Source organism: Electrophorus electricus, chromosome 13 (assembly GCF_013358815.1).
Source record: "Electrophorus electricus isolate fEleEle1 chromosome 13, fEleEle1.pri, whole genome shotgun sequence".
Lineage (NCBI taxonomy): Eukaryota > Metazoa > Chordata > Actinopteri > Gymnotiformes > Gymnotidae > Electrophorus > Electrophorus electricus.
Window position 1 is genome coordinate 18,894,553 of NC_049547.1, and position 22,488 is coordinate 18,917,040.

At 38.1% G+C, this 22,488-nt stretch overlaps 1 protein-coding gene and 1 pseudogene across 1 annotated transcript; one reads left to right on the plus strand and one right to left on the minus strand.

The window, feature by feature from the left end:
• Positions 1-144: 144 nt before the first annotated feature.
• Positions 145-20,337, plus strand: xdh (xanthine dehydrogenase). The gene is made up of 36 exons (XM_027020113.2): positions 145-232; positions 387-444; positions 1,202-1,298; positions 1,585-1,693; positions 1,856-1,982; positions 2,090-2,151; positions 2,594-2,677; positions 3,177-3,272; positions 3,545-3,686; positions 3,869-3,961; positions 4,245-4,396; positions 4,641-4,734; positions 5,172-5,281; positions 5,443-5,627; positions 7,095-7,257; positions 7,991-8,080; positions 8,172-8,341; positions 8,701-8,827; positions 9,570-9,692; positions 11,251-11,347; positions 11,611-11,735; positions 12,202-12,335; positions 12,858-12,945; positions 13,109-13,195; positions 13,291-13,482; positions 13,829-13,974; positions 14,224-14,305; positions 14,397-14,492; positions 14,745-14,873; positions 15,892-15,966; positions 17,307-17,359; positions 17,473-17,587; positions 17,866-17,931; positions 18,005-18,193; positions 18,730-18,897; positions 19,496-20,337. The coding sequence occupies exons 1-36, from the start codon at positions 173-175 to the stop codon at positions 19,544-19,546; spliced, it is 4,035 nt and encodes a 1,344-aa protein (XP_026875914.2). The 5' UTR covers positions 145-172; the 3' UTR covers positions 19,547-20,337.
• A 485-nt stretch (positions 20,338-20,822) lies between these two features.
• Positions 20,823-21,706, minus strand: LOC118242349 (annotated as a pseudogene).
• Between the last annotated feature and the right edge of the window lie 782 nt (positions 21,707-22,488).

Sequence of the window (22,488 nt, forward strand, 5' to 3'; positions counted from 1 at the left end):
GAGAGAAAGAGAGAGAGAGAGAGAGCGCTGTACGGGCAAAGTGTGTATCCGATAGTGATCGGTCACATGATATACAATGCCCCGCCTTAACTGTATATTCCAGTGCATAGCAACTAGTTGTTTTAGTTTTTCCATAGGCTACCACGGAGTAGTGAGCTCTAAGATTCCCATTATGGAAGAAATAAGCAAAAAACATCGAGATGATTTAATTCTCTTCGTAAATGGCAAAAAGGTAATTCGTGATACTTCGTAGGGTTTTTGAGTCATTTTTTAAACTTAAAAAAAAAAAAATTAGATTAATATAAGCTATTATCAATAGCGATCATCAATTTCATAGATGTGAAAAAACGCCGCCTGCACAACCTAGGTCTGTTTTCTCTATCCAGATCGTGGAGAAAAATGCAGAGCCAGAGATGACGCTGCTGACCTACCTCAGGAGAAAGTGTATCCTCCCCACGATCGCTTATTTTATGCGTTAAATAATTTGTTACGCTTTACAGAAATATGCTGACAGTCAATGTCATAATGTGCATCTCTAATGTGCATAAGTATTCTAATACTGAAAGGTAATACTGAAATTTATAGAATGTCTTCAAAGTATCAGATTAAGTCCTTTCATTACATTAAACTATTTATTATTTGATCATACATGGTTTTGGAAATCGGGCTATATTGACAAAGAACATTAGGCTACGTAGCAGATGCAAAGTACTCGCGATGATTTCTGATAGCATATAAAGTTAGCATAACTTTAGGGCAACTAATCATGTAATAAATATAGGCTACACTTTGCTGGGTTTGAACAGTGAGTGCCATTCAGAATAATAATTGCTGCATAATTATTTTTCCTTTTTTTTTCTTTTTTTTTGGAACCTAATGCTAAACACTTTGGACTGGTTTCCACAGAGTGATAAGTAAATAATAGGATTTACAACCATTCTGTTCTTTATCTCATGTCAGCATGTAACGGAGATAGTAGCCTAGCTGTTGGTGAATCTTACATTGCTGAAATAGCAGTACATTGTTTGAGCTTTAACACAAGTATGTCTTTGGTCTATATCTTTAACTTTACATTAAATAAACCGAGTAGGAGTGTAATCATTTTATTTTGTATTCTCTTACTTCTGCTGCACTCTGTCTGCATAATTATGTAAATATAACAGTCTGTTTTGTAAGGTTTCCTTAATGTCAGTGCTGTCAGTGTGTTTGACAGGAACTAAGCTGGGATGTGCTGAAGGTGGTTGTGGTGCCTGCACTGTCATGGTGTCCCGGTTCCACTCAAATCGGAATGCGATTGTGTATCTACATCATGCCACAATTCACCACAACCGTACTGACCAGGCTTATGGGTTGTGGACTTCCGTTTACAATTCAAAGTGTTTTCTTTTGTAATGTTTGAAAAATCAAACAATCATTTTTTTAATGTCACTGGATTCATGGAGGTGATTTTTATATTTTTTTGTATGAGTAGGTTAGCAGAAAGTCAGACCTAATCAGACAACTGTACAGTAAATAGCGTTACTGGAATGTATACTAAATTCAAAAATAATTTTTGCTTTGATGTCCTTAATGACCCTTTCTCAGTCACCAGGCTGTCAATGCTTGCCTGGCACCTATATGCTCTCTGCATCACTGTGCTGTCACTACAGTGGAGGGGATTGGTAGTGTAGCCAGCAAAGTCCATCCTGTGCAGGTGTTTCCACTCTGATGGTCTATTTCCACACGCGTCTTCATATTATGTGTATGCACATTGCATGCACTATATTAATCTTAAATTTGCACTGATTATTTTGAATCACTTTTGAACAATACTTTTGTAAATCTCAGTCTTTCTCAAATAAGCTATATTGTGCAGGAGCGGATCGCTAAGGCACATGGATCGCAGTGTGGGTTCTGTACTCCAGGAATCGTCATGTCCATGTATGCCCTGCTGAGGAACAACCCACAGCCTATGATGCGGGACATCGAGGAGGCCTTCCAGGGTATGATGAGACCCATGATCTATAACATGATTTTGTTTTCCTTAATGTGGCAAATTGCATGACATTGGACTGAATACACTAAAGCATGTTTGGTGGTGGTCATTCAGGCAACCTGTGTCGCTGCACGGGATATAGACCCATATTGGAGGGCTACAAAACCTTCACAAAGGTAAGAAAACCCCAGGAGTGAAGGGCAGTCTACCTGTCTACTGGTATGAATGAATGTACACCACTGTTAAGTGAGTAGTATATTGTGGTCCCACTAATAACCATTTCTATTTTCTGTTCTTTTTTCTTGGTACTCCAAGCATTACGGTGACATCATAGTCATAATCATGTGGAACAATTCAATCTGATGCTCTTCACTGGGATTTTTTTTTCTTTAGTTATAAATTAATTTAAAATATTTTATTTTTTAATGTTTTATTTAAGATATCTGAATTGGGTTTCGAATGTATTTTTCATCTTTACACCTATTAAATAAAACTCGATGAAGACAGCTACTAAACAAACATTCCCGAGCACAGGAAAAGGTGGTAGATTCAAAAACCTGTGGACACATTTTACATTGAAAATTTGAATTGCTGAATTTGAATTCCACTTTATATCAGCAGAAGGAAGGATGCTGTGGGAGCAGAGGAAAGGCTGGTGCCTGCTACATGATCACTGGACAGAAAGAAGAGAAAGCAGAATTGGTGTGAAACACTGACCTACACTACCACTTAAATTGTCATGCTATAATTATCAAGGCAACAGCTTTCTATGTCAGTGCATGATCTTGGTAAACTTAATATTTCCTACTTGTTGTTCTGCCTTGTGCGCAGTGTTGTAGTTTACAACACACAAACCTTATTTGTGATCCACTGATCACAGACCTGTCTATGTAATAGGTGTTTGATCCACTGATTAAAGACCTGTCTATGTAATAGGTGTTTGATGCACTGATCACAGACCTGTCTATGTAATAGGTGTTTGATCCACTGATCACAGACCTGTCTATGTAATAGATGTTTGATCCACTGATCACACACCTGTCTATGTAATAGATGTTTGATCCACTGATCACACATCTGTCTATGTAATAGATGTTTGATCCACTGATCACAGACCTGTCTATGTAATAGGTGTTTGCTTGCACTGCCCTCTGTTCTTTTGCTGCTTTGAATCAGTTTTATATATGTCTCTCTTTTCTAGGGGGATTCAACTAATTCAGTTCAACAATTGTTTGATCCATCAGAATTTATGCCACTGGACCCAACACAAGAGATTATTTTCCCTCCTGAATTGATGGTACATTCTCACATGAACCCAGATCAGTTTAGTCCTGTGGTAAACAGCATAATGTATAAGGGTCATCAGTTTATATACTGTACCATATACTTTTGTTATCTTCAAATATAGCCTCAAAGAAAATTACTAAGTTTTTTTAAACTGTATGTAAAGAGTTATAAAAGTATACGTAAAAATATTATCTTAAATTTTTTGATTTGTAGTTCATCCATTGTTTTTACTGCATGTCTACATATAGCCAACTGTACTAAAGGCATGATGTCGTTCTGCAGAGTCTTAGTAAACAGCCACTAAGAGAGTTGAGGTTCATTGGGGAGAGAATGCAATGGATTCAGCCCAGTTCACTGAAAGAACTTCTGCAGCTAAAGGCAGAGTATCCAGCAGCCAAGCTGGTGGTCGGTAACACTGAAGTGGGTAAGGCTCTCAGTGCAGTGTTGTTTCGTAAATCTATACAAATGATATGCTATGGCATTTAATTTAAAGAACAAGAACAGATTTCACTGTATATTATCCCACATTTCAAGTACCACAGAATGGAGTTGATTGAGAGAAACGATTGAGAGTTTTTTTATTGTCCTTGTGATTTTGCTTCTAAGGTATAGAGATGAAATATAAGAATCAATTTTACCCTCTGATCCTGGCACCGGCCTTCATAGATGAATTGAACAGCATCCAGTACACTGAAAATGGTAATTATGTCTTTGGGTCTCATTGCATTCATGAAATAATTCCATGCTATCAATTTTACCCTCATCTGATATAAGCACACTGCAAAGAACCAAATCCAAATGTACATTTTTAATTCTTCCTTGGGTATGACAGGCCCATGAGGCAAATGCATTATTCCCTGCATCTTATACATTTTTATTTCATGCATTTGTGAAATCATATTTCAGTACTACACTGCAATTAGACATAGATTGACATGTGAAACAGGTATCCACAGCACACTGAGTCACAAATGCACTTTAGGGATTGTCTTTGGAGCATCTGTCACACTGACTCTGCTGGGGAATGTGTTGCATGGGGAGGTGAACAAACTGCCCAGCTACAAGACTGAAGTCTTTCAGGCGATTCTCCGGCAGTTACACTGGTTTGCCGGACAACAGATCCGAAATGTGGCAGTACGTCACCAATTTCTTACCTTTTAGAGTTTATGTTTTATTGACTCATTGAGTCATCACCAGGAAGTATTACATAATTTCAGTTTCAGCACCTAGCATGCCTTACCTTCAACTTTTCAAAAAATGTAATCTATTACAAAAGTTTGTCTTTTTAGATATAAATATAGTCAAGTTCACAAATGTGTTTGTTGTGTGTGTGCATTAATGTGTGTTTGTGGACTAAATGACATGTGTGGGCTGTCAGGCTATTGGTGGCAATATTATGACAGCAAGCCCTATTTCAGACCTTAATCCTGTGTTTATGGCGGCCGGCTGTAAGCTAACTCTGATGTCCAAAGGTAAAATAAATATATTTTTTCTAAATCTAGGATCAAAGGTTGTTTGTATCTCTGCTTGTTTTGATAAGGCCTTGTTAGAGTGCATACAGAGGAAAGAGACTGAAAGAAAAGTGGAAAAAGTGGATTTATTAGTCAGGAAAATAATTATTAGACATAATTTATTGTTATTATATGTGCCCTTATTTGACAAATAGCATAGGATTAATGTAATGTAAGAAGATGGAATGGAATAGAATAGAATACAGTATAACACAAAATCACATACAGCATAACTACCCTAGCAAAAAACAGTTAACTTCACCATGGGCAAGCACTGTACCTCATACTATCTCTATTTATATTTGCATTTATTTATTTAAACAAATAATGTAAATTAAAATACAAGTATACGGCTGAAACTATGTGTATATTAAACTCTAAGCATCTTATATTTAAAGATGGGAAACGTGTCCTTCAGATGGATGACAAGTTCTTCACAGGCTACAGGAAAACTGCTTTGAAACCAGAAGAGATTCTGCTGTCCATTGAGATCCCATACACAAGAAAGGTCCAATTTAACACAACCTGATGAGATTAATTCAGGGACATGTGAACAGCTAAAATTATCTTAAAATAAAAACAACAATTCCTAGTTGTGTAGTACCTAAAATCGAAGACACATTAAATAATTACATCAGACTCAAATGGAAATTCCACTTTGTTTTGCAGGGACAGTATTTTTCAGCCTTTAAGCAATCACCTCGCAAAGAAGATGACATTGCCATTGTCACCTGTGGGATGAACGTGGTCTTCTGGGAGGGTTCTAACATTGTGCAGGATATCCAGCTCAGCTACGGAGGAATGGCTTCCACGACTGTTCTCGCCACAACTACGCGCAGTCAACTTATTGGACGGTAATTTGGATATGGTTTTGTAAATTGCATGTAGAATTTAGTGATGAGTGTTAGTAGCCTTGGCCTATATTATTTAATAAATGAAATGGAGACACATTTGTTTGGATGTAACAACGGGAGAAAGGCAGGCAGGTCGTGAGCAATTTTTATTTGGAGTGATTTCACAGCCATTATTGTTAGCACAGTTGGAGTTTTATTTGGAGTGATTTCACAGCCTAGAGACTAGAAAGACTAGAACAGAATCACCAAGAGAACTGTATTCCACATCATCAATAGCCAATGATGAGGACAGGAACAAAGAGGATATATAAATATATATAAGTTGAAAGTTATTATTATTTTTTTTAATAATCAATAACTACTTATTTTAAGTATGAGTGTTTTAAACTGCACAATAATGTCTAATATAAAAAATTTACTGGGGGAAGTTAGCTTTCATTCATTCTCTCTTCTGGGGCGCTAGAAATATCGCCCAAGCAGAGCAGCATCGCAGCCAATTGCTGACCGTTGCTCACAGAAGACATAGCAACATAATTTTAGTTAATCAGCGTTTTCCAAATCTGACGCCTAAAGGGCGCTTCATTTATCGCCCCAAGCAGATTCAGTCATTGTTGGAGTAGATACGTCTGACGTTATTGATCAAAGAGTCGGTCCGTGGAGTAGGAGATAAAGCTGACTTTATTGATAACAGTCAGTCAGTGGTGGAGTAGGGACAACTGACGTTATTGATGATGGTGTTAATTAACTTTTAGATAACGTTAACTTAAATCGCTAACCTAGCTAACAGGCCGTTGTGTAGCTAATTTACTGGCTCTGGCAAATTGAGCTAGCTAGCGTTCGCTAACAGTTAGCAAGCTAGCTTTTTTTAGATAGTAGTTTGCTAGTTTTAGATAGCCAGCTGTGTGTTTTAGTGGTGAACTGAGCTGAGCTGAGTTCGCTTTACAGCTACGAGGTTTAGGCAGTTGTAATGTGTAATTTCCTTTGTATACCTAATTTACAGCTAGATAATAAGGCCACTGCATTAACTTTTAAAAACCAAGCCTTCTATTTTAGTTAAATATATTCAAATGTTTTTCTAATGATGCATACTGTTCTTTCTGAGCACATTAGAGATGCAACTAATGATAATAGTCATTTATTATTCTGTTGATTTTAAATGCAAATGGAATAATTACTGGCTATTTCACAGCGCCTTAGTAATTTGTGTTAAGTTGTATTGGGATGGTTGCTGAAACTGACTTGAGTATGCCACCAACAGTCTCACCTCACCAGTCTTATTTTTCTCCGGTTGCCACTGATATACAGGATAACTGGGGGAATTTCCAAACAGTGAAAGGTGATGTTGAAATGGAAAGTTCCATGGACGTAGCACCTGTGAAATGCTACTTGCCAAGAATCCCCCCAGATATTACATATACATATGAAGGTGCTACTCTCATGAGCTCTGCTTTGTTCACTTGGTTGCAGGCAGTGGGATGAGGAGATGTTGCAGGATGCCTGCTCTTACTTAACTGAGGAGATGACATTGTCTCCCTCTGCGCCAGGCGGCATGGTGGCGTACAGACGCACACTCACCATCAGCCTGTTCTTCAAATTCTTCCTCACTGTCCAGCATAAACTGGCTCAGGAGGTCAGACAATGAACATATCAACTAACCACAGAAAACAGTAATTAACTTTTATAACAGTACAGTAAACTTTTTCTGTTTGCTTCAGTCACAGCACAGTTAAAATTATGGACAATTTGCTAAATTAATGTATATGAACTGTAAAGTTGGCCCAAGTGCCACAGGGCGTGGAACAGGACGCACAGACTCCCTCGATTTAGTGAGATATTTAATGACATAGAACATTGATGACACTTGCGGCACTCACACATAACAACGAACAGTGTAGACAGGAACAACGACATATCACACTAACAATGGCTACACACACGCAATAACACTAACGATAACAGTAAGAGTAACAATGACCAACGACGAGGCACACACAGGCGGGGGTTTAAATAGACAGACAAACACTTAACGTCAACCCCTGCACAGGTGTGTGCCATCACGGAGGGTGTGGCTACAAACTATGGCGAACCCCCCTGCATGCGGCAGACCCACGTGACTCGTGGGGGGGAGTGTTCCGTGACATGAACCAGACAAAATTGCTCAGACACTAGAAACGTTTGTCTTAGCCAGTTCCAGGATAAATAGAATTTATAATATTTGATTACATTTTGAAATTTGAATGGGCTTAATCACACCAAATAATGTAAAGGTTTTAATTTTTAAAAAGTGTATGGTTAAAAAATGAAATAGTTCTGTAGAGAAATAGAAAGTTCTGTATACAGCTGATAGAACAGTGTCTCCCCAGCATCTTTCTACTGAGGATATCAGACCTGATTATGCCAGTGCTGTAGCGCCTTCCCATCTGGACTCAGCAACCAGCATTCAACTTTTCCAGGTACACAGGCTTAACTGTGTTGCAAATCTAAATTACATGATCATGGGGTTTATACATCCCTGCTACATAAAGCAATTGTCTACTTTTATAGGCAGTCCCTCCTGGTCAGAACATGGATGATGTGATTGGCCGCCCCATCATGCATCTGTCTGCAGTGAAGCAGGCTACAGGAGAGGCAGTCTATTGTGACGACATCCCTTGTTATAAGAATGAGCTCTATTTGGCTTTGGTCACCAGCACTAAACCTCATGCTTACATTAAGTGAGCAGCAACTAACCAAACTACTGAATGTTTTTTTTCCCCTGCTTGATGTACATTATGATGATCTCTCTATAGGGTTCAGATATGTCAAGGCATGTCAATGTGTCTAATGAAAAAAAGTGTAGCCACATATTTGGCCAGGAAAATGTAACAATAAAGTCCTTTTATCCTTTAGTTTATAATTCCAACCTTTTTACTCTCTTGGAAAAGTGCATTTGCTTTGATTCATCTTAATCATTGCTTTGATTTATGTGCATTTCATCTGAATTAAATACACTTGCTATTTTTTTTTTTTACAGATTATGAGTACTCTTTCCACTACTTGGCATGCTTCATGTGTGTGACATATCTTTTGGCAGATCTATAGATACTACAGATGCCATGGCAGTTCCAGGAGTGGTTACATTTGTCTGTGCCAAGGACATTCCTGGGAGCAACAAAACAGGACCTGTGGTCTATGATGAGACTGTCCTTGCTGATGAAAAGGTTACCAACATAATGTATAAGGTTTTCTGACATAATAACTATTGTCAGTTCATAATAACTAACAGGAATCATTAATCTAACATTAAATCCAGTGGCATTTTTTTTTAATATAAATAAAGTTTAACTGGCTGTTGTTGCATATTAATTGTGTGTCATAACCAACAGCAAAAAATACATGGAAGGGATATCTGAAAGAGGTCATCCTTAAGATGTTTGTAGGTCTCTAGTCTTGTAGAAGAAACCTCTCATATGCCTCTTACTTGACCTGTATTTTGCGCACAGAATGATCATATCAAAGAGCTTAGTTACTGTGATACTTAATAGTTACTGCAGTACTAACTGTACATTGGATAATCATTTATCGATGGAAAAGAATAATGTAATTTAGTTGGTGGAGTACAAGTAAATCTCAGGTTTTTGAGTTTGAGGACTTTCTATTAGCATGATCAATGATAGTCCACTGTCAATGAATCAGTTACATCCAAGAATCATGTTCTTCTAATTGGGTCACTCAAATATTATAGATGGTGATTATAAGACATTACCAGACCTCACCCAAAGTGCTACGAATTAGTTTTAAAGTTATTTTATACGTATTATATATGTGTGTCTTACTCACAGCATGTGTTGCACATATTTCCATAGATTGACACAGTGAATCTCTACACAGTCTCAAATAATAACAACAATTTGTCTGTGCTTGGTGTCATGGTGATGATGTACCTTTACCCCTCACTCCCAGGTCACATGTGTGGGTCACATAGTGGGAGCCATTGTGGCAGACACACCAGCCCATGCACAGAGGGCAGCCAAAGCTGTGAGGATCTCTTATCAGGAACTGCAGGCTGTGATTATCACCATTCAGGTGTGGAGGTAGTTTACATTCACACACACACACACACACACACACACACATACACATGCACATACCACCCCCACTGCTGTCTTTGTGATGGTGGTGGCAGTTTATGTAATACTTCAATACTCATATAACATCTATCTGATATAATAATCTACACCTAAATAAATTTAGTCTCTTTTACTTTCTTTTGCAAATTGTACTTGATTTTACCAAATGTACCCATACAGAGAGTAAACACATGTATGTATTCATATATTCATACATATTTCCCATGCCAAAGAAAGTCTGAATCAACCTTCAGATGGTATTCCAAGTACAAATAACGTCCTAACGTTTTATTGAATTAAATATGCTGGACTGGTGGCTGTTTCAGCAGTTAATGTGGGTTGTGTTATTGCCTATTCTTACAACCCAGCTAAAGTGATATTAATTGTATCTCCTGAGTTTTTACCAACTTCTAACACCCAAAAACCTTCCATCATGAACACATATGCTGAGGACTTTTCAAATTAATCTGAAAGCCATGTTGAGGACCCCTGTTTAGGATTTGATTGTCACCACTACATTTACATTTTCATTTATGGCATTTAGCTGATGCTTTTATCCAAAGCAACTTACAATTATGACTGAGTACAACTTGAGCTATTGAGGGTTAAGAGCCTGACTCAGGCCTAACAGTGGCAGCTTGGCAGTGGTGGAGCTTGAACCAGCAAACCTCCGATTACAAGTCAAGTACCCTAATACAGTTGTTAAAGAAATTCACACAAATAATTAATTATGTTACTTAATTGTTTTCCAAGTATCTGAACTTTATTACATTTTCCATTTTTACTCAATAACATTTCAAAGTAAAATACCCTGCTTGTCCTTCTCCACTGCTTTCTATAGCATGAGATATTCTGAAGGGGTCAAATTAGATTATCTAAAAATGTGAAAGAATATGATACATGTTCAGATTAGAGCAAACCAGTCTTAATGCCACACACTGTTATAATGGCAAACCAGTCTTAATGCCACACACCTTTATATTGCCAAACCAGTGTTAATGCCTCACAGTTTTATATTGGCAAATGTGGCATTCTGTATGTATGTGCCATCCATATAGAAGCAAGAAAGTCAGCTGTAGCTGCATATCTACAGCATTCAGACGGGTCTGCCACCATACTGCCTGTCAGGTCTGGCCACTACTGCATTCTGGGCCTTGTGTAATGGTGGAGCAGAAACCACATAGCTCCCCTTAAAAGAAATTGTTATCATAATTATTCTGAATTATTATTTGAAATATTATAATTATATTAATTACTTTGATGTATGTGTACTAACTTTAATAATTTCCCAAGTCCAAATATAGATAAAATATTTTTACTTAAGTAATAATTTACCCAGAGTATCTCTACTTTAAAATCAAGTACAGGACTTGTGTACATTGCCCACCACTGAAAGTAATCATAACATACTAAATGAATCAGAACATAAAGATACGCTTGTCTCTGTAACCAGTCTGCACACTTACCTGCAGTACATGTTTGGGTCATTTTTTCCTTTATTTCTTTCTTGCTAGGATGCCATTGCAAATGAGTCATTCTACCAGCCCACACGAACTATAGAAAGAGGAGATCTCACTCAAGGGTTTCAAGAGTCTGATAACATTCTCCAAGGTATAAAAGCCCCTTTTAGTTTAAAATGAGAACAGTAGCATAGTAGTACTGATTGTGTTATTTTATTGCTTAAGTCTGCATTTGCTGTACAAAATATAGGAGGTAATTAAAAGTCACTGACATATAAACCCATTTAACCTTCAGAGTCCTGAGTTGCAGCTCCAAGCTAAAGCACAAATGCAGCATTGTTTGATTGTAGTCATAGTCTTTCTAAACACTTACCTGAATTAGCTTCTTCCTGTGTTCTGGTTGGGTGTCCCTAGGTGAGATACACATAGGGGGCCAGGAGCACTTTTACCTGGAGACAAACTGTACATTGGCCGTACCTCGAGGAGAAGATGGAGAAATGGAGCTGTTTGTGTCCACCCAGTCAACCGCTAAGACACAAGTGAGCAAACACTGTGAATAGTGAATTAGACATATTCTAACTGTTCTACTTTATTTAAAGATCCGTGCTTAAAGAATTTCTGAAATGTTCATAACACATACATCATTCAGTAATAAATCCTATATAAATATTATATTACTATTATGTACATTGTGTAAGCATTAGCAACTCTTGGTGGCTACACTAGCCAAACTAATGTACTAATATGGATGAGGATCGATGATATGGATTAACTTTCAAAATAATTTTCTCCTGAGATCTGACATGTTTTAAATGTTTGTAAAGATGTGTCTCTTTAAAATTCACAAATTGACATTTAGTATAAATGAATCTGAAAAATAGCCGAAGATCACACAAGGCACCTAACCACCACCTAACAGAAGAATTACTAATTCATCTCCCACAGGAGATGGGTATGGCAGACATTACTATGGTTCTAGTTAGCAACACCATGGCTTGGTTTCAGGCACTTGTGGCAAAAGCACTGGGGGTACCAGCCAGTCACATAGTGTGTCGAGTGAAGCGAATGGGAGGAGGTTTCGGTGGGAAAGAGACCCGGAGCACCATTCTCTCAACGATTGTGGCTGTTGCTGCTCATAAGTAAGAAAACTGGTGCTTGATCAATTATATTTCTTAATCTCCCCTTTCTGGACCCAATCAACACGTTCCTGCTTCTTCTCTTCATGGAATTACCTGACATGACACTAGCTCACAGTCATTTTACTTCTGACATACTTCATTGTCATAAACAATAATTATGTGAAACTAAGCAGTCTGAGATCACCTGGATGGCACAGAAATTATTCCCCTGAACTATCATAATTTACTGAGTTGCTGTGTGTTCCTGTGTGTCTTTTCTGTTTCTATCTATAATTAATTATGAATAATTTGTTTATTAATCTGAGTTCCCCAAAGGAGAATGGGTTTCCCTTTCAAATTTGGCTCCTTCCTTTTGCTGACCCATGGAGTTTTTCCATGCCACTGTCACCTTTGGCTTGGTTATTGGGAAGCCTAGACCTGGACTGTACAGCTGTTTTGAGACTACGGAAAAAAAGGGGGAAAAAAACTAATTGAACCTAATTGAATTGACTAACACGTTACAGTGATTAAATTTTTCCGTAGAGTCAAGAGAGCAGTGCGCTGCATGCTGGACCGTGATGAGGACATGCTGGTGTCAGGAGGCCGACACCCATTCTTTGGACGTTACAAGGTAAGTAGTTCAGCCATAGGCAGATCAGTTGCAGTCATTTGACTGAGACCATGTCAGAGTGATATTTGCTCCATGATATAATGATCATTATGTTTTTGTGCATGTGTAAAGTGATCTATGCGAAGGTACATGCATGTGTATTTCCCCATAATGATTTGTCCAGGTTGGATTTAAGAAAAATGGAAAAGTGATGGCTCTTGATGTGACCTACTACAGCAATGCAGGAAATTCAATGGACCTCTCTCTCTCAGTGAGTGACATTTTAAGATTCTGCTCTATAGTGCCTCTTAATGGAATAAAATGACATTAAATACTACAAACTTAACAAGCCTTTATTTCCCTTAGATTATGGAGCGGGCACTCTTGCATATGGACAACTGCTATAACATCCCCCATGTTCGTGGGACTGGCTACATATGTAGGACCAATTTGCCTTCCAACACTGCGTTTAGGGGCTTTGGTGGGCCACAGGGCATGATGGTAGCAGAGAGCTGGATAAATGATGTGGCTTTGTCCTGTGGGCTCCCTGCTGAACAGGTTTGCCTGGGGATTTCTGCCTTCTCTCTTTCTATAAAAATAATAAATGAATAATAACATTATTAATTTTGATATTACAAGGACTGTAAGTGTAACTAACTGAAGCTACTGCCAATTATTTCTCCAACTATATATGACTATCTATTGTCTTCTTTAACTAATATTATTAGATAACTGCCATAAATGTTTTTCTCTTATATTATGGTGAGTGTGAGAGGTACTAAAAGTAGTTTGAATTATGGCAATGGTGTAGACTCTTCATTAAAAGGTTACAGCTGTCTGACATGTTTACTTGTTTAATATACCACACAGGGTTGTTTATTGTAGTGTCTCCTTGCACTTGAAGGTGAGGGAGCTGAATTTGTACAAGCAGGGAGAATACACGCCTTTTAACCAGTGTCTGGAGCAGTTCACCATAGACCGTTGCTGGAGAGAGTGCATGAACATCTCAGACTTTCACCAGCGCAAGGCCAATGTAGAGCTGTATAACAAGTGAGAGACATGATGCCTTATTGAAAAGGGACTAAATGCTTGTAGAATGTATCATCTGATAGTCTGACACTATATTTGTTGAAGTATCCTATAGCTGGGAAGATTTGCATTCCATTGCATTATTTATTCTGCAGCTAGCTAGAGCTACAGCTGCTAACCTTAACCGTAACCCTAACCGTGATTGTTATGACTGTGTTGCACTACGTATTCTACAGCTAGCTAGAGCTAGAACTACAGTTGTGATTGCAGGCAGCATCGCTGGACCAAGCGAGGATTGTCCATCATTCCCACCAAGTTTGGCATCAGCTTCACTGCAGTCTTCCTCAACCAGGTCAGCTGAACCACAGCCTCTTGTTGAAAAATGTGTGTATGTATGCTTGCATGGGTGTGTATTGAATGTTTTGATAACTGATTGATTGCAGGCAGGAGCACTGGTTCATATCTACACAGATGGTTCAGTTCTTCTCACTCATGGTGGAACAGAAATGGGACAAGGCCTGCACACTAAAATGGTCCAGGTAAACAAAGTCAGAATATGTCCAGGTCTGTTCTCTGACAAGAAGGTCAAGCCCTCAGTGTTTTATCGCATGAGCAGTGTGTGTTTGCTGTTACATATTTTGGCTGTTACGCATTTTTGCTGTTATTTATGTAACATGTCAGCAGAAGTACTTGTGTGATTTACATAATGACACCCAGCTTCTTCTAGCACTCAGAATCAGCATGCACGATGCCATTCCCTGCTAGCTTCTTTTTCTGGCACTGTTGCTTAGGTTGCCAGCAGAACTCTGGAAATCCCCAGCACAAAGATCTTCATCAGTGAGACCAGCACTAACACAGTCCCCAACACCAGCCCCACCGCAGCCTCTGCGTCCTCAGACCTCAATGGCATGGCTGTCTATGTAAGTGTGAGCGCTGAAGTGGGGAGGGAGCAGTTATCCACAGAATAAGTAGCATGTCAAACCCAAGGAATTTGGCATGTTTAATTACAGCACATGCAGGATGAAGTTCTCACAGAACCAGAGAAGTCAGTGGCCGGGTTTTGGTTCTGGGTAGCAAAATCAGAGCTTGTCTTCTTAGGCTTCATTAATCCATGGCCATCTGTGCTACTCATCCACTAGGAATTTATGAAATATAAAGGTCAGAGACTGAGAGCAGGAGAGAGAACAGAGCCCATTAATACGAGGCAGCCCAAAGAGAGTCTGGGGAGAACTACCCAGACTCAATACCCTAGCCCTTTTGAATAGCACAATGCCAGGTGAGCACATGGAGATGGAGAACATAGTGGATGCCAGCCCTGTGTAGTTTGCTGGGCTCTGCCCCCTCTCCATGTGTGGTCTTGCTGTCAAAAACAGCAGTGCTAAAGAGGTCCATCATGCTCAGCACTGGAGAGAGCTCTCAGTCGCCCTGGAGGCTTTACAACGATGAGGTCCCGATCCCCTCTCACTGTAGTATCCACTCAGCTGATGCTTCCTCTACACAATGTTATTGTTATTCAGTCTGGTAGGTATGTGGAATATTACCATATGAAAATGTGTTATCTTTACCTCACACTTCAGCAAGAGTGGTTAAACACTACTTACTCAGCCATTACTTAGCCTACTGTCACATTGTTACTGAGAGGGAAGGACATATTGTATGAGCTAGTCATACGTTAGTATGCTGTGGTGCTTGGCAGTGCCACACAGCCAGTAGTTTGTAAAGATGCAGTGCCAGTCTACGAAGGTTTGATCTGTCCATTGCCCTTCCAAACTGGGGAAGATTTTGTTAGTAGAGGAGAACCTATTTTTACATGCAGAATTGGCTAAGTCACATTAGGAGAAGAAGGGAAAAATGTATATGTGTATATGGTGTTATATTTGAGCATGTCTGAGCAGTAGTAACACATAAAATAATGCTTAACCCTCCAATGTGACTCAGAACGCTTGCAAGACGTTGCTGCAGAGACTGGAGCCATACAAAGCCAAGAACCCTAAAGGCTTCTGGGAGGACTGGGTTTGTAGACAGAGTCAATCACCTCTGCACATGCAACCACTCCACACTTTCTTTTCCCCAAGAAAATCATTTTTTTCTGAACTAGACTTTCCTTTCATCAAAAGTTAGCTGATTTTAGTTTTGTAGTGTATCATATCAATATCATAAAGAAATCTCAGCCACTTTTCTGTGTAAACCAGCTAACCAACAATACTAGATTTATTTGTGGTTTTAATATTTTACTATTAAGCAAAGTATTTCAATAATTCATTAAAACATCTAGTTCAAACATGGAGGAATTGGCTATAACGTGGAGGGATCAAGACACGTACGCATATGCTGAGAAGAGCGAGATTTATTAAGGACAACTCCATAATCAGTCTTAGTCCTGGTCCAGTGTCAATGAGCCAACATAGAAATTCAAAGTTACAGGTAGCAAGAAAACAGAGGCTGGAACAAACAGATACATAGAGTAAACTGAGGCATGGACTAACAAAGAGGCTAGGAATCACAATATATCAGGCAGAGAAAAGACGACAGAGGTATGGATTTCAAAGACCAGCAATCTAACAAAGCACAGGGTTTAAATACACAGGGTAATGCGGACTAACAATGCACAGGTGATACAAATGAGGTGAAAACTAAAAAAAGGGACTGGAACAAGAATGGAGAAAATTAACCAATGACATGAGACAGGGAAACCATGGAGACAGGGACACTAGGAGGGGCCAACCGTGACAGTGGCAGAATAAGTCAGTATTGGCTTTGGTGACATATAACCTTTAGGCCACTAGTGCTATGTGTGGTGGATAATTAGCGTTCTTTGGCCTTGATCAGGAAACACACAAAGTCTTAGTGAAGGTTTATCACTCACAGCCAGGCAGCATGTGTTTATTCAGCATTCATGTGTTTATCTCCAAAGAAGGCACTTTGAATCAATTTTAAAGTTGCTAAAACAAGTGCTATCACCTTTCATTGGTCATCAGACACAAAAACACTTAGCCAATTGCCACAAATAGAGATATGTGATACTTTATTTACATTTCTGCCCAGTTACAAACAGGCAGGTTGTTGCTTCCTTCAGTGGCTACCAATCCTTGCATTATGTCTGTTCCATTGCAGTGAAGGTCAAACAGACCACACCAAGGTGTACTCCCTTACAAAGGCTGGAACAAAGGCCCTCTTAAACACATGGCCAGGGCGTGAACTTTTCATAATATTTAACAGATTATTTATGAACATAAATAAAGTTTCATACATTAGTGAAATATGTGAATAAAATATAAATGTATCACTACCTCATGAAATAACTTTGTGCAACAAAATAATTTTTGCAATTACTGTGTTTTCTTCTTTTACAGGTGACAGCAGCTTACTTTGATAGAGTGAACTTATCAGCAAATGGATTTTATAAGTACGTTCAAAACCTTCTGATCCTTGATTACCTTTAATCCTTTTTTTTTATTTTGCATTATTGTCCACAAAATTATGAGAATATTTTATATATTCATTTATTCTGTTTTGCAGGACTCCAGATCTTGGCTATGACTTTGAAACAAATTCAGGGCATCCATTTAACTACTTTAGTTATGGTGTAGCTGTCTCAGAGGTGGAGATTGACTGTCTGACTGGCAGCCACAAGGTAAAAAACACTATGATCAGTGATATATTGTAAATTTGAAGAAAAACTTCATTCAGAAAACTAACATGACTAACAATGAATAAAAGCAACATAGAATCAGAACAATGTGATTTACATGATGCCTAGCTACTACCAGACAAAACCAGAATGTATGATGACATTTGCAAAATAATAACTTGACCCTACTAGTTTATTTGGATGTCCATTTCTAATACTTTTGATTTTTGTCTGGTGATATAATTCAAATTTGATGATATAATGGCATTTGACACCCTCAGAACCTTCATACCTCCATTGTCATGGATGTGGGCAAAAGTCTGAACCCAGCGCTGGACATTGGTCAGGTAGACTCTCTTTCAAATGCATGACCTGGTCCAGTGTCAAATTTAACTGAGTCATTTTATAATGTGTTTGCAGGTGGAGGGTGCATTCATGCAAGGTGTGGGTCTGTTTACACTAGAGGAGTTGCGCTACTCTTCTCAGGGTTATCTCTATACCCGTGGTCCTGGCATGTACAAAATTCCTGCTTTTGGAGACATTCCCACTGAACTGAAGGTCTCCCTCCTCAGAGATGCTCCCAATGAGAAGGCCATCTTCTCCTCAAAGGTAAGACTGGCCTTCATGTCTTATTGCTTTCTTCTGTATTAGGACTCAGATGAACGGTTTCCTCTCAATCTCAAAGTAGAATATGAAACTATTGCCTTTCACTGGATGAAAGGAGCACTCACCATGTTTAAATCCATCACCAACATTTTATTAGCATCAGAAAAAACAAAAAACTGACTTTCTAAGATTTTATTAAAACAAAATGCCACAACCCCATCTTGTCAAAAATAATCTCAGTACAGTAATCACTTGTAAAATTGCTTTTAAATAAGTAAGAAAAAATCACTTAGTGCTTATTACTACTAAATAAGTTAAAATTATTGCTAAATGCTGACTTTAGAAAATTGTATTTGTATCCATTTTCCTGTTATTGTATGTTTATGTATGCTTTCTAGAAACTTAATTAGTCTAAAACATTTCTGAGTTGTGTCTAAAGATTTAGATGTGTCATTTGTGTTGTTATAGATTTTAAGATGACATGAATCTACAGTGAGATATGTCTGTATATTTCATTTATGTCACTGTGTTGTGTTCAGGCTGTTGGAGAGCCTCCTCTCTTTCTGGCTGCTTCAGTCTTTTATGCAATTAAAGATGCCATCACAGCTGCCAGGGCAGAATCTGGTCTTATTGGCCCCTTCAGACTGGACAGTCCTGCCACACCTGAAAGAATACGCAATGCTTGTGAGGACAAATTCACCAAACTGGTATGTTGTCAAAACTCCCCTTTTAACAGACAGCTAACAAATTTAACAAATTTACTTTCTAACTGAGCTGCCAAATTTATTAGTCATACCTACCTTATAGCTGTACTTAGAGGCCAACTAAGATACATTACTTAATGTGTTATAATTACAATAATAGGTACATATGCAACTCAGGGCATCTACTCAAATATCTACAGTAATTTTAATTTTAATTTTGTCTTCAAAGATGAAATATTGAGTGGTGACATAAAAAACAGTGGTTCAGTCAAGTCCAGGGAAGACCTTGAAATACATGGTTTTGTGTTTTTGCTGTTCTTTTACACTTATTATTTGTTATAAGTTGAGTTAGAGTTTTTCGTACTTGAATTAAAAAACATAAGTAACCTTTTAAAATATAGGCTTATTATATAATGATTAATTAGGATGCATATTATGCAGGAACTACTGTGAATTGTTCAGTATGTACATAAAACCTAAAATATATAATTATTAGCATGAGAATTTAAAAGCAGAGCTATTCCAGAGCTATTCCAAAGTTAACATTCCTCTTTGTTATATATGAAAGATGAACAATTCTCTTTTGGGCATTTTGTTTCAGTGTCCTCCTCCTGAGCCAGGGACCTACACACCATGGGATGTGAGGGTCTAAGCCACAGAAGACCAAGACATTTAGCATTTAATACTGTCCCCCTGGTTGTATCTGAAGCAATATTGGCTCTCATAGCACACTCAGTTGTCTTAGCATCTCTTAGCAAGAAAAGACTTAATTAATGTTCTGTTTCATATTATTTAACTAATCAACAAAGTTAATTGTTGATTTTAGGCAAACTGATGAGAATTACCTTCAGAGCTATGAATTATTAGTAAATGAATTATCATCTTTGTCTCCCATTATTAAATCTTACTACTCCCCAACCCTCCACTTAGTGGTGTCACCAATCCTAATCTAACATTGTATCAATTAATGATTTCTGAAGAAAATAATTAGATGAATCAGCAGTTTTAGGATTGTCACTAAACTGCAGGTAACCCCAGGAGCAGGGAGCGTTTGCTCCAATTAATTTATACTCTAAATCCAATTTAAAGCATTTCATGCCACAAATTATTCAGATCAAATCAGTTTAATTTTCAAATGCTATTTACAACAAAACATATTCGCAATACATTTACAGAAATATATGTCCAGTTCTCTAATGAACAAACTCAGAGGCAAAGAAAAGTCCTTTCTTGAGGCCAGTAGGAGGAGCTAAGACTTACAAAGGGAAATTTATTTTCTTCTGGGCTACACAGGATAGTGCATTAATGATCCATGAGATAAGATATTGATAAATAGTATACAGAAGAATATATTCAATTATGCCATAACTTCATCATAATTCATCATGACTGTGGTACTGTAAAAACCTTATTGAAACCAGTTTAGAAACAAATACTCTTTTGTGCACAATATGTTTCAGTTCTCATTCAATAAAAAAACAATATCATTAAATCTTTTAATGCTATCAACATCTAAAGCCTTAAAGCCATGAGCAGATGGTCCAGTTTTTAGTTCTACAGATTTAGATTTAGAACAACAGTACTGTGGACACTAAACCACAGTTTGTTTTAGTAAACTCTGTGAGTCTGGATGCTATTGGCACTCTTATCTTACTCAGGGCCAGAAATGCCAACAGCAATTTAGATTATCCAGGTAAGACTACATCTGTTCTACAGAGTACCTTCTCTAGGGATTTGCTGTGGTTTTGTAGAAAGTACTGTTGCATATGCTTCTGTATTGGCATGTACACACTATTCCACATTTATCCACATGTATTTCTTGAGGTCCCATTACTGTATGTGTTTTTGGGCAGTTAAGATAACCTACAGGTAAGAAAGATTTAAAAGCAAGGCAGAAAGATTTTATTATGTAGGAATAGAGGAGAGGGTTAATGGCCGAATTTACATGTGAAAGAATGATTGTGGTCAAGGTGAGTTGTAGTGGCACTGTACAGTGTTGACAGAACAACTGCACACAATTGTGTGTACACTATGTGTACCGGGATCCAAAAAAGCACAAAGAGGAAGACAAGCAGGAAAATTGATGTTGCCTTCCTTGCCTTGCACCTCATGCCTGAGTTTTGCCTGTCCTGCACCTCTACTGAAGTCTGCTTGGCTGCAATGCGCCTCACATGCCACCTTATGGTCATGAAGATGTGGGCATAAATGATAAGCATGACCACCAGGGGCATAAAAACACAGCCAAAGAAGTTGAAGTACACCATGTAGGCCATATTCAACACACAGTAAAAGAGGCAATAGCTAATCTGATCAGACCTGTTGTGCCAGCCTATTAGCGGCACTGAGCCCAAAATGAAAGCTAGGAACCAAATTAGCAGGATAATTAGACCAGCATTTATTGGCTTCAACAGCCTCTGATAGTGGAAAGGTGAAAGATGGCCACATAGCATTCAATGGCCACTGCCCGCAGGCTGAAGATGGAGGTCTGGGTTAACACGATGATCATGTACAGAAAGGCAACACACAGGTATAAGTTATGGTGGAGGAATCCAAGGTCTATCATTATAGCACAGGGGATGGCCAAAGCACCTACAAAGAAATCAGCTACTGCCAAAGACACCAGGAAGTAATTAGTGACAGTACACAGCTTCTTGTTCTGTCCAACTGCCACACAAACCAGTAGGTTGCCAGAGATGGATGAAATGGATACTATTAGTTCAGCTGCAATGTAGGGCCCATGTGAGAACCTTTGGCTATTTTCAGTGAAAGGTTGAGTAGATGCATTTTGACGACTCACCCAGCTGCCGTACATGGTTCGTGCTAGCTTATGAGTTTATGTCCTTGAAATGAAAGGAAGAATTTTAAAATAGTTAGATTCATAATACAGCATAGGGAACATATTATTAGGTGGCAAACTGAGTACAAATAGGTTACCTCAGAGATGATGAAATTATCATTGTTCTGAGGAAAAAAAAAAACCGATGTAAATTAAATTGAATGAGACAAGTGATTTGGTGCTTTCATATTCAAAAACCATTGTCTCTTATTTATAGTGACAGACACTGATAAGTTTATTAGATCTTACCATTCTATCAGCCAGCAATATTTACCTGATAGAATGCTTCTCTGGCATTGTTTGATAAGCATCTAGTGCCTACATGTTCATTCATGTTTTGATCTGTTCGTTTGTTCTCTGTTGTGCAGCTAAAGACCTATGCACAAGTCTTTTCTCTTTGTTAAAGTTCTTTAAATGCTGTGTCAACATATTAAGACACCAAAAGGTACAGAGAAGACTTCTATGGAAAGAACACCTGATGGAGTAAAAGGACACCTGAAGGATTTAAAGCTAAATGGCTCTTGTAAAAGCTCTTTCAAATTTTAATTCAAATATCAACAAAGGTGTTATCAATATTTAGCCAGCCCAGTTTAATTATAATGATTACATTCTCTTGGACATTCCCCAAACAGAAGGAAACGTTTTATATCAAGGACTTCAGAGCTTCATAAAACATTCAAAATACACAAAATTATGTGATATTAATTTAACAAAATATGTCTATTTTAATTAATGTAGTCTTGGATAGGAGGCTTCCT

Excerpts from the sequence above, each read along its gene's own strand:
- xdh (XM_027020113.2), top strand. The coding sequence starts at position 173 with ATGGAAGAAATAAGCAAAAAACATCGAGATGATTTAATTCTCTTCGTA. Across the intron at positions 445-1,201 it reads GACCTACCTCAGGAGAAAGT|TGTGTTTGACAGGAACTAAG; the intron begins GTATCCTCCCCA and ends CAGTGCTGTCAG. Across the intron at positions 18,194-18,729 it reads AGGCCATCTTCTCCTCAAAG|GCTGTTGGAGAGCCTCCTCT; the intron begins GTAAGACTGGCC and ends TGTTGTGTTCAG.